Source organism: Lissotriton helveticus, chromosome 1_1 (genome assembly GCF_964261635.1).
Source record: "Lissotriton helveticus chromosome 1_1, aLisHel1.1, whole genome shotgun sequence".
Taxonomy (NCBI): domain Eukaryota; kingdom Metazoa; phylum Chordata; class Amphibia; order Caudata; family Salamandridae; genus Lissotriton; species Lissotriton helveticus.
The window spans coordinates 54,978,781-54,991,195 of NC_136057.1; the positions used below are offsets into that span (position 1 = coordinate 54,978,781).

At 48.4% G+C, this 12,415-nt stretch overlaps 1 protein-coding gene across 1 annotated transcript in view; it reads right to left on the bottom strand.

The window, feature by feature from the left end:
• LOC144758201 (uncharacterized) overlaps positions 1-12,415 on the bottom strand; it is a 122,315-nt gene that overhangs the window by 69,600 nt on the left and 40,300 nt on the right. The window contains exons 10-13 of the mRNA XM_078646416.1: positions 11,400-11,522; positions 10,272-10,505; positions 9,944-10,099; positions 8,593-8,778 (exon numbers count right to left, since the gene is read on the bottom strand). Of these exons, the coding sequence (XP_078502542.1) occupies positions 8,593-8,778; positions 9,944-10,099; positions 10,272-10,505; positions 11,400-11,522 (699 nt within the window). The remainder of the gene's footprint in view (positions 1-8,592; positions 8,779-9,943; positions 10,100-10,271; positions 10,506-11,399; positions 11,523-12,415) is intronic.

Consider the following 12,415-nt stretch of genomic DNA (forward strand, 5'->3'; position numbering starts at 1 on the left):
TTAACTACTCAGACATATACCTCATAGCAATTACACACGCAGAAATGCAGTCACTGTCCCTATACCATTTTGATAAACCAGAAACAAACTAAAAATGACAGGATTTTAAAATTATACTAGTTAACTGCAGGTCCCTCAACAAGCACAAATATGAGCTTCACGACCATCTTGTTGATAACCAGCCAGATATCATGTTTCTCAATGAAACATGGTTGAATGAGGATTCTGCGCCTGAAATCCTTGAGGCCCTCCCTCTGAATTATAGGATCGCTAGACTGGGTCGTCAAGTGAACGCAGAAAACTGCCACTAAAGCAGCAATAATGGGCTTGATAATACGCTGTAGAGAATTCCCATAAAAGCCCATGTTCACATCAGAACATGGGCTTCTGCGGGAATTCACAAGGGCATATTATCAAGCCCATTATCGCCGCTTTAGCGGCGGTTTTCTGCCGCAAAAGCGGCGATAATTTTAACTCTGTTTCTTGATAATATGCCCCTAATTATGTTATGAAAGTTTTCTTAATCTACAGACCACCAGGCCCTATCGCCCAGCTTGCATCTAGCCTGAGAGAACAAGTTATGCAACCGGCACGGCGGGAATCTACAGTGCTGGTGTTAGGAGACATGAACCTACACCTTGACGCTATGGATAATACCGCAGCCCAAGAGCTCTGTCAAGAACTGCCCGCGTTACAGTTGCTGCTGCAATCCTCCCTCCCTACCCACCAACTTGACCACTTATTAGATCCAATTTTTGCCAACTGGGTGGAGCTAATGGTTGAGAACCCTAACGCAGTCCCATGGACAGACCATTATATGATCCCTTTTAGCACTATGATACCCAATAATCCACCCTTGAAGAAGTCAAGTGCAGGGAGACTGCAGAGGAAATGGGCTAGATTCTCAGCAGCCAACTTCAATCAACCCTTCAGCAAGACGAGCCACCGGGGGGAAATTATATAGAAACTGCCTGTAACGCGCTAGATGAACAGATCACTGAGGCGCTAGATACAGCTGCCACATGGTCCACTAGTGCACTGAGGAGACAGTCAAAATCTACCCCTTGGTTCTTTGAAGAACTCAGAACTGCTAAGAGTTCATGTAAGCATTTGGAAAGAAGTTGGAGCAGAGGAAGCCAACTTCAAAACTAGTCTCAAACACTACCACTCGCTCATAAGGAAAACTCGGGCCGCTTATTACAACACTAAGATAGAGCAGGACGAAAACTATTCTAGAGAGCTATTTCTAATTTTTAAGGACTTATATTCGCTTGTCAGAACAACAGCTCCAAACAGCAACTCAGTGGAGTCTTGCAACCTGATAGCAGACTTTTTCGCAGAGAAGGTAGCAAGGATTTATACCACCTTCCTGGAGGAGGCACGTAATGGGAGTTCGGAGTGGACGAGAGTGTGCAATATGGAGGAGGCACTCTGCCTCTCCAGATTTAACCTCCCCTCCTGTGACGATCTCAAAACCACGGCCTTGAGCATTAATTCCGGCTCACCAAGGGACCCTATGACACCAAAAACCCTGAGGGAGAGCATGAAGATCCTAGTCCCCTATATCAGGCACCTCCTTAAACTCTCCTTTGATTCAGGGATAGTCCCACAAAGGTAGAAAGAAGCGGTAGTTATCCCCTATAATGAAAAGCCAGGTGGGAGTGCAAGTCAGCTGGAGAACTTACAAACGGTATTGCTCTTGCTGTACTTTGCCAAAAAATAGCAGAAAATTGGTCAAAGCTCAACCGACAATGCACATTAACCAGCACAGTTTACTCCACCCTACACAATCGGGTTTTCGGTCTACTTTATTCCACGGAGTCAGCACTGCTTCTGTCTACAGAAACCATACGCAGGCACGCAGACAAAGGGAAGATGGTGGCGTTGGTCCTGCTGGACCTCAGCACCTCATTCAGCACCGTAGCCCAGCCATTACTCCTACAGTGCCTCCAGAAAGAAAGGACTGGATAATCTGGTCTTGAAGTGGCTAAGATCCTTTTTACGGGACAGAAGCTTCCAAGTGTCCCAAAGACCATATTATTCAAAGAGCATTGGGCTGGCTCAAGGGATCCCTCAGGGCTCTATACTGCATTAGTGTCAGGAAAACACTAGTCCATGCGCTGGTGACTTCCCGCCTGGACTATAGAAACGCTCTATACCTAGGAGCCAGTCGTAAGAGTGTTCAGAGACTACAATGCATTCAGAACACGTGGCCCGGCTTGTTCTGATGCTCCCCAGGAGAGCATCCCCCAAGAATGCCCTCGCTTCCCTACACAGGCTCCTGGTGAGGGAGAGAATCCTTTTGAGGCCCTATGTGTCTGTCAACGCATCCTGCAGGGAAATGGACCTAGCTACCTACATAGTCTAATGTCCCCCTACACTCCTACCCGGGCCTTGCAGTCCCAGGGGATGGGACAGGTTAAGATACCAGTAATTAAAAGAGTGAGAATAGGTGGCCGATCCTTCCGCTACGTAGCCGCTAAGCACTGGAATGCCCTCCCTCCTGCTCTCCGGATGGAACCATCAGGAAAGTTCTTCTGGAAAAAATTAAAGACCTGGCTCCTCCATATATAGGTTTCACCACTTAGCCTTCTCAGAGTTACTGCTACAGACAGGGCGATTGACTGTAGCGCAGGGACACACTAGTGAGTGCAACCAGGCCCTTTACAAGCTCACTTGAATGAATGAAATAGGTTTTCTATAGCAAGTGTCTACCCTGAGGCCTGGTAGCGCTTATGATCTGGCAGAAGATAGCACAGCTAGTTAGTAATGGCACTAAAGAGGTAGGTTTTTAGCAATTTATGGAAGATTTGAAGATTGGGTTCCCTACGGAGAGTCAGGGGAAGAGAATTCCAGAGGTTGGAGGCATTCAAAGAAAAGGAGCGTCTGCCACATCTGGATCTCTGAACACTCCTTGTAGAGGCAAGGAAGGCATCGCTGGAGCAAACACTCCTGGAGGGAAAGTAGGGGGACACCAGAGGGTGAAGAATGGCCGGTCCGGTTTTTCGAATAGGTCCATGTGCCAGGCACATGGCCTTGAAACATATTCTAGATTGAATGGGAAGCCAGTGAAGTGTCCTCATAGTGGGGCTCGCAGACTGCCTCCAAGGGATCTGGAGGAGCAGGCGGGCTGTGCAATTTTGGATCACTTGAAGTTTTTTGACAGTGGCAAGAGGGGCGCCCAGATAAAGGGTGGTCCCGTAATCCAGACGGGACAGGATAAGGGCTTGCAACAAAATCCGGCGTGCCTGATAGGGGAGTACAGGAAGGATTTTCCTTAGCACCCTCATGAGGCCAAAGCACGTAGCTGAGAGCTTGGCGGCTTGATGGTTGGAGCAGAGGGAACTGTCGAGCCATATGCCAAGGCTCTTAATCTGCTGCTTTGGAGCAGGCATGGTGCCAAGACAGGTCGGCCAGGATAGTGTCAAGGGAGGTGAAGGTGATTTGCCCAGGAACATTATTTCTGTCTTGTCACCGTTTAGCTTAAGGTGAGATAGTTCCATCCATTCGGCAACCGCCTCTAGGCAGGTGCCCAGAGAGCAAGATGAACCCTTTAGATGGTTTAGTGCCACCAACAGATGGGTATCATCTGCTTAGTTGGTGATATGAATGCCGAATTGAAGTACTATCCCTGCCAAAGGAGCCATATAGGTGTTAAAAAGCGTAGGGCTCAGGGAGAAGCCCTGGGGACCCACAGCTAAGGTTAGATGTTACGGTGTCCTTAGTAACCTGAAAGAAGTGATCCTGTAAAAAAGACTGGAACCAAGTGAGAGCCATGTGCGTCACTCCAAGATTTTTAGACACTCAAGCAAGATGGTATGATCAACAGTGTCAAAAGCGGCACTGAGATCCAGCAAGATGATTGCTGCTGAGCCACCCTGGTCTACCAGTCTCCTGGTTTCTTCTGTTACTGCCAGTAGGGCAGTCTCTGTCCCAAACTTAGGACAAAACCCTGTCTGGGACTCATGGAGTAGATTGGTTGACTCCAGGTAGTGGACTAGAGTAGAGTTTATGTGCCTCGCAATCAGCTTACTCAGCCAGGGAAGAAAGGAAAGGGGTTGGTAGTTGGCCAGGTTGGAGGTGTCAAGGTTTGGTTTTTTCAGAAGGGCTCTGACCTGGGCACATTTCCAGGCTGAGGGTACCTTTCCCATGGCGATAGAGGCATTAATGGTCTTCAGAATTACTGGGCATATGGCTTCCATTACTAGAGTGAGATGTTGCGGGGGAGCCGGGTCCATAGGTGAGCCGGAGGTGACCCTAGTGTTCAATGTCACCTCATCTAAAAGTGGAAACTCGGCTAGTGAACACTGTGGTTTGGAGAAGGAACTCTTGGTGCTGGGGGCTGCAGACCCATTCTGGAGGGGAGTGAAGGATTGGGATATCAAGTGAATTTTTTGATGGAAATATTTTGCTAGGTTGTCACAACGAACTTGTGCATCGTCTGAGTTGCGGGGTTTGTGAGGTATGGTGGTGAGAAATTAGATGATACGAAAGATTTCTTTGGGGGAGTTTGCAGCTGAACTAATCTCCTCGTAAAGTGAGGATTGCGCGATTTTAATTTCTGCCGTATAATTTATTATTGCCTCTCTGTAAACATTTTCCTTTCGTCCGCCAGGTTCCGTCTCCAATTCCTTTCAAGTTTCCTGCATATTTGTTTAAGTTCTCTTAATTTGGTGGAGAACCAAGGTGCCAGCTTTTGTTTGGGTTTCTTACAGGAAAGCTTTTTTGGGAGTAGTGTGTCCAATGAGTTTTGGATCCAGAAATTGAAATTGCTGTTTGCCCTTTCTGGATCTATATCGAGGGGGGTAGTGGCAGCTAAAGTCGTAGACCACCGGCTAGGGCATAAGTTTCCCCATTTCCTTTCCAGCCGTGGATTAAAACTCTGCGGAGGAGGAGAGACTACAGTTTCCCAGACCAAGGGAACTAGCAAATGATCAGTCCAGGGAAGAGGGATGGGGGATCCTACCAAGAGAGCCTGATCATTACTGAGCACAGGATCGAGGAGATGACCCTTGATGTGCTTGGGGGCAAAGACTTTCTTCACAATTTGGAGTGCCGAGAGGCTAGCTAGTAGGTCTTTTGCCATATGGCCTGCAACCTAGTCCAACTACTAACTCTACCGACGCATAAATCAGGCAACACATTGGATCTGATCTGTTCCAACCTATCTTCCATCCAGGTGACCCCCCCCACACCGGTTATTTGGTCAGATCACTTCCTTATCCCTTTTGAGATCAGTATTCCCCTTTCCTTCAGAACCACCATCGCCCCAAAAACCGCAGGTAGAAACTGGAGCCGCATCACCCCCGATACTCTTCTGGACTATCTAAAAAACTTCTACCCTAGCCAGCCCCCTGACCTTGACCGAAAGATCGATCACTTCGATGCTTGGATCTGCCAGGCCCTAGATGCCCTAGCCCCTCTTAAACCCATTAAGACCTATCGGACCGCACCCTCAGCACCCTGGTATTCAGACGAGCTCCGGCAGAAAAAATCTGCCTGTAAGTCTCTCGAACGCCTTTGGAGACAGACCTTCTCTCCCGAAAGGAAAAGCACATACAAAACAGCACTCAAAGAATATCGGAGAATGATCGAAGAACATAAACGGGTCTTTCTAGCCGCCAGAATCACACAAGCTAGCAATAGTTCTAGAGAGATTTTCAACATTGTTCGCTCTTTTACAAATCCCAACGCTCTGACCCGAACTCAGCCCGCATCACAGTAGTTATGCGACAAACTTTCACAATTCTTCGAGGATAAAATTGAGACCATTTATTCTTCCTTCCCCATCCCTAATAAAGAAGACTGGGAAGAGGCACCCTCCACTCTCTCGACGCCACAGGCTACCTTTTCCGAATTTTTAGCCATCCCGGAAGCAGACACCTTGTCCGAATTACTAAAATGTAAATCAGGTTCCCCCAACGACCCATGGCCTGCCATCAATATAAAAAACTGGTACCCCTTCTGAATCCCTTCCTGAACCTCATCTGGAACGACTCCCTCAGATCAGGCAGTTTCCCCGCTAAGTGGAAACACGCCTCCTTGGTCCCCATCCTTAAAAAACCAAATCTGGATCCGGATCTCCCCTGCAACTACAGGCCCATCTCCCTCCTGCCCGCCCCCGCTAAAGTTTTGGAAAAACTGGTTCATTCCCAGTTGGCGAATTTCATCGAAAACAACGGGTTACTTCATGAGTCCCAACACGGCTTCAGGTCGGGCCACAGCACGGAGTCGGCCCTTCTTGAAATGGCCGACTCGGTGAGGTGGACGCTCGACCGAGGGTCAAGGGCGGTGTTAGTGCTGCTGGATCTTTCAGCAGCATTCGACACCGTCTCTCACAGGATCCTGCTGAGGAGGCTGGTGGACCTAGGCGTGGGCGGCACTGTGCTGAATTGGCTCACGTCATATCTCTCAGACCGTACACAGCAGGTCTTCACCCCTCCCTTCACTTCCACAGCCAGACCTCTCAAATGGGGAGTCCCACAGGGCTCCTCTCTCAGCCTGCTCCTATTTAATGTTTATTTCACCCCCCTGTCAAAGCTGATCGCTCAGACAGGGATCAAATCCACTTCCTACGCTGATGACATTCAGCTTCTTTTCGCTTTTGACTCCCCCTCTTCCTTTGCTTTTGATCCACTAAAAACCTGCCTTAGGGACATCTCTAAGTGGATGGATGCCAACTCCCTTCGACTCAATGCAGGAAAAACAGAGATTCTGTTTTTTAATTCTCCATCCCCTCTGGACTCCAATTTATGGTGTTATGGTGGCCAGAAGATCTGAGCCAAGCCCCCACGCCGAAAGACTCGGTAAGAAACCTTGGGGTCTGTTGGGATAACCACCTCAGCTTCAACGCCCAGGTACAAACAGTGACAGCCTCCTGCTTTGGCAAGATCAGGACCATCAAACGGCTTATTAAATATCTACCCGAGGACTGCCGTAAGACTGTGATCCAGACACTGATCATTTCACATCTTGATTATGCTAATGCCCTGTATCTAGGTATCACAGCAGGCCAATGTCAAAAACTCCAGATGGTCCAAAACGCCGCCGCTCGGCTAGTGGAAAGAATCCCCTTCAGACACCATATCTCTCCCCACCCCCGCAGACTGCACTGGCTGCCTATAGCCAAGAGGTGCATTTTCAAAGCTATGACGCTGGCCCACCGTGCCTCGCGGGGCATGGGGTCCGCCCATTTGAAAAACACCCTACGGCCGTACACCAATCAAAGGGCTCTACGGTCCAACTCTCTTCTCCTCCTGGAAAGCCCACGATTCAAACGCTCACGTGCAGGTGGAAAAACCTTTGAGGTCTGTGCCACTCAGCATTGGAACAAGCTCCCGTTGGTCCTACGTTCCTCCCAAACAGAATTGTCCTTCCGCAAGTCCCAGAAGACCCACCTATTCTCCCTTTAACATACTTCTGTGCCCTCCACTTGCAAAGTTGTCAGCGCCGGGACGCCCCGTTGGGGCAGCTGTGCGCTCTATAAAATACACAAATAAAAAAATAAATATGGTCGGAGGGGTCGTCCAGATGGATATTAAGATCACCTAGTACGGTAAAATTAGCAGAGGTTAGGGCTAAATCGGAAACAAAGAAGGGAAGTGAGTTGAGAAACTGACCTAAGGGACCAGGTGGATGGTAGAGTAGCAGGCCCGAGAAAGAATTGGTAGATGAGAGTTCTAAGGTGAAGATGATGCTCTCAACGTCAGGTAAATCCTCCGTAGAAGACCGGCAGCAATAATTATCTTTAAAGATAATAGCTAGCCCTCCGCCTCTTCCTGTCTTGCGATCCACTCTGTGTATTAAGTACCCTGACTGCAGGATCTGGATGATGGATGGATCAGCTTCATCCTGCAACCAGGTCTCTGTCAGGAATAAAATGTCAGGTATGAGATCTTCAATGAGGGAGCAAGTCGCAGTGAGGGCAATTGGTGGGACTGTTAGCGAGGGTCAGTGAGTGTAGACATTTAGTGACCGAGACTCCATGCAGGTTTATAGTATCTGGGAGTTATAGGTAAGAGTTGGTTGAAAACTGCCAGGGTTCATGGCCCCTGGTCCCGGCCGGGAGCGGAAGGGCACAGATGGGTTTGCCTTTGGCGTGCCCGCTGCGTGCGTCTGCTGCGCGTCCTACCTGACATGCGCCCGAAGTAGTCCCCTCATGCCTCCACACTAGACCTCTGACTGGGTGTAGAACTGGGAGACCGGAAGTACCACTCCTTCCTTCCCTGCCCTCCGTTAAATCGGCACAGACCACGCCGTGACGGATCGGGGCAGGAGGAGATGCACAGATTCTAACAGTGAGTGAGTTTTAAAACCTTTGCTCTTTTAAAAGTGCAGATTACAACATGCAGCGCGTAAATGCCAGTTAGAAGTTACCATGCGTTACAGCAGCTCCCGACAGACTATGCCACTGTCTGTCTCTGACTTATTATTATAATTAGTATTATTATTATTATACTTTTAAGTTGCCAACCTTGTGGCACCACCAATGCAGTCGAGTGTGCTTGCGATCTACAGAATGTCAGAGATGAGCAGCGTTGTAAACTGAGAGTCTTGAGACACTGGCGCTCCCTAGCAGACACTATATCCTACCTGACATGCAGATGCAGGTGAACCCTCCAATGCGGTCCACGCAGCTGGCGTTATTCTGGCACGGCATGGACAGGCACTCGTTAATGTCGGACTCACAGCGGGGACCCGTGTACCCCTTTCCACATTGGCACTGGAAGGAGCCCTGTGTGTTTACACACTTTCCAAAGTGCTCACAGGGATTGGCACCTAGAAACAAGGAGAAAAGACGACCTGATGAAGGAGGCAGCAACTTCTTTCATCTCTACAACCAAAACAATGGCACCCTCCAAGGAATGACCGTCTGCCCTCTTAAACTAATCTCTGAACACTCACCTGGACATGGCAGGGTCACTCTGGAGGGCCTTTCATTGATTAGCTAGCGGTCTTTGACCCACATATGAGGCTCTCAAGGGATGGGGACCTGGTACGTCAACATCTTGTCTGCCATGAAGCAACAGGCACTGCTCAAGTTCTGTGGGTAAGTTGGCGAAGGGGTCCAATCAATGAATGAATGATTGTGTTGCAGATCTGGTATCTACGATTCCCTATACAATTTACAGATGAAGGATTACCTTCAGGACTGAAGTTCAAAACTCTTCAAATCATACCTGCACATACTATGAAGCTGTTTAAAACCCACACAAGATATGTTGGCGTCTTCCCAATCTGTGCCACTCATTCAGCCGTTCTCTGGCTCAACACTATGAAGTACACGATTCTGGAAACCCAAAAACAGCCGATGTTACTGGTGTACGTCTGCTCCCCTGAAGGATGTCTCTAGAGTCAAGGAGCAGCAGTCTTGCACTGGATGGGGCTTCAATGCTACAACATCACCACTCCACAGCAGATAAAATACAGTACTGTGGACACAACATCTGCAGGACCTACCAACGCTTCCAACAGACATGCACTGCTCTAATGAGAGACAGACCAGCTAAAGGTATCCTAGTCCGTAACTGGGCTACCAACCTTCCAGAATGAATACACCTCTACCTTCAACCTCAAGAGCATTCTTCTCACTGATGGACGCTGCTACATAAAGTTAGTAAGACTCTGGTGCTAAGGCATGCATGGATGGGTGAGGATGGTCCTTCTGCTCTTTGGGGTCAGCAAGGCCAGGGCCGGAGACAACTCAAAGCCTTGAAAACAAGCAGATCAATTCCCATAACTGTCTGCTTCAAGAGCCATGGCAAGAACTCAAGCTGTCCCTACACTATGAGTTTCACTTGCCAACTAAATGCCATGAATACTTCGGATAGCGGTACGAAGATCAACACATATCCATACTTCTCATTAGAATTACCTTTTTTGCACGGCGTAAACCAGAGCCAGCCGAGGGAGAGCTGCTCCGAGGGTGACCACCTTAACTTACCTATGGAGCACTCATCAACATCTTGGTCACAAGCACTGCCAGTGAAGCTAGGAGGGCAGTAGCAGATGGCACGGCCGTTCACTGGGTTGGTGTCACATATTTCATTTTCGTGGCATGGGTTACTGATGCATATATCGTCCAGGTGGCAAAGCAGCCCTGGAAGATTGAAAAAATAAAAGCTCATAACTGAAGTAGTATAAAATCCATCATAGCTCTAGACGCCGGTCACAATTCCACCTGCTAGGAGAGTGATCTAAGAAAAGAGACATTTTTCTATGAGTAACTTAGCTCCACGAGGCTCCCAGAGTCTCCCCGAGGCTCTACTCACCAGTCTTCCCCATTGGACACTCGCAGTAGAAAGAAGCCACTCTGTCATGGCAGGTGGCCCCATTGAAACAAGTGGCAGACGCACAGTCATCAATGTTCTCACTGCAGCTCTTGCCAGTCCAGCCATTCACACAGACGCAGGTGTGGCCACCGTGGGTATTGTAACATGTCCCACCGTTGTGGCACAGATTGGGCTGCAGCTGGCATTCGTCCACATCTTCTGTGCAGAACTGACCTAATAGTTATGAGAATGAAGGAAAGAGAAGGTTAAAATCAAATATAAAACTAACCATCATCTAGTAGCGAGAATCTATTCACAAGCTACAACTTGTGGGTTTACCCATTAAATGAAGAAGTGGCACAGCGTTCCTGTAGAATTCAGGACTTGGAACACTTGTTACGCCTTGCACAGTAGGGAATGTGAAATCCAGAGCACCAGAACGTTTAACCCGTCCCGTGCTAATGACAGAACCACTCCGTCACGAGCGACGGGCGCACTGTGCTCATGACGGAGTGGTTCCATCACGCCGCGGCCGCTCCGCCCACGCGGCATCAATTCCCCGCCTGCGTGGGTGAATTAATGAGCGGGCGGGCCATGACGGAACCAGTCCGTCATGAGCACAGCGCGCCCTTGGCTCGTGACGGAATGGTTCTATCACAAACAAAGTGGCGCCGCGCAAACCCCTCCCCCCTAGCACCGCGGCGGAATTACTGCCGCGGCCAAGGGGTTAAGCAGGGCTTCAAGGGGCTTCACAGTAAGTTGAGGGACCAGACCTCCCTAAAAGTCTCAATATTACTAAGTTGTCCTCGTTCTTAAGCTTCTGAATAAGACATGGAAACACTCTCCCTTTCTGTGAAACAGACTCGATTGTGCTGTGCCTGTTTGGCTCACAGCTCTCACTTGGGGGACCATCTATCTCATGTGGCAGCCCCCTGAACGAGAAGCTTCTTCTCAAATCTGGTTCACTGCAGGTTCTTGGACAGTGTATCTATTTCATATCACCCTACTCCTGCACAACGCTATGGGAAGGGGTGCAAAGCATGAAGAAGCATGTGCTGGTGTTGTGGGTAAAGAGAAGGGGTCAGGGTCTAACCAAAAATGACTCCTCACCCTTCAAACCCTTCTTACCAGTCAACTCCGGAGCACACCGGCAGCTGTAGGTGTTCACCCCGTCCACACAAGTCCCTCCGTTCCTACACTTATGGCCTGGACAGTCGTCAACGTTGATCTCGCAATTCTGGCCACCGAACCCTGAGCAGCACAAAAGAGGAACAGCATGTTAGAAAGTGGTAGTAAAGTAAATAGTAAAGTAAATATCCCAATGTTATGTCTGATCACAATCCATTGGTGATAGAAATAAATATCAAGCTAGAATCCTCACAGACACGATGGACATTTAATAGTGCTCTATTAAGTGAAGAAGAGAACATACAGCACTTTGAGGAGTGGATTCCTAGGTTCATTGGAGAGAATTTAGGAAGTATCAATATAGGCTTAGTATGGGATACATTAAAAAGCAGGGGTCAGAGGAGAAACCTCTAAGTATGGCTGGGAGGCACAAAGGAAGGATACAATCTTGTCACAAACCCTGTATGAGGAATTAGGTAAAGCAGAAGCCGACTTAATTAAGGTAGTGTCTGAAGGGGAAGAATCGGAGACAGCCCAATCAAAGATTATTATTGCTAGATCTGCCATTACTGAGATATCTATCAAGAAATCGACTGGGAAGTATATGGCGTGGCGGAGCAGGGTTTATGAGAATAGTGAGAGGGTGGGTCACCTACTTGCTGAACGTACGAGGGAGAAATAGTACAAACTCGGATCAGTGAAATTAGAGACCCTAGCATAGGTATGGTAAGTGAGCCTGAAGCCAACCTTACTGCATTTCAAAAATGTTATCAGGGATCAAGAAGTTGAGGATTATTTAAAGGGGCACATTTTTGATCAGTTATCCCTTGAAGAGAAAGATAGCTTATGTGCGCCATTTACAATGGATGAATTAAAAGCAGCAATAGATTCTATACCATTGGGTAAAGCCGTGGGAACGGATTTAATACCATGGGAATTTTATAAAAAGTTTAGGATACAGATTTTGGCACCCATGCTGGAGGTATTTCGCAGAGCACAATCAGATTTGTTGGCAC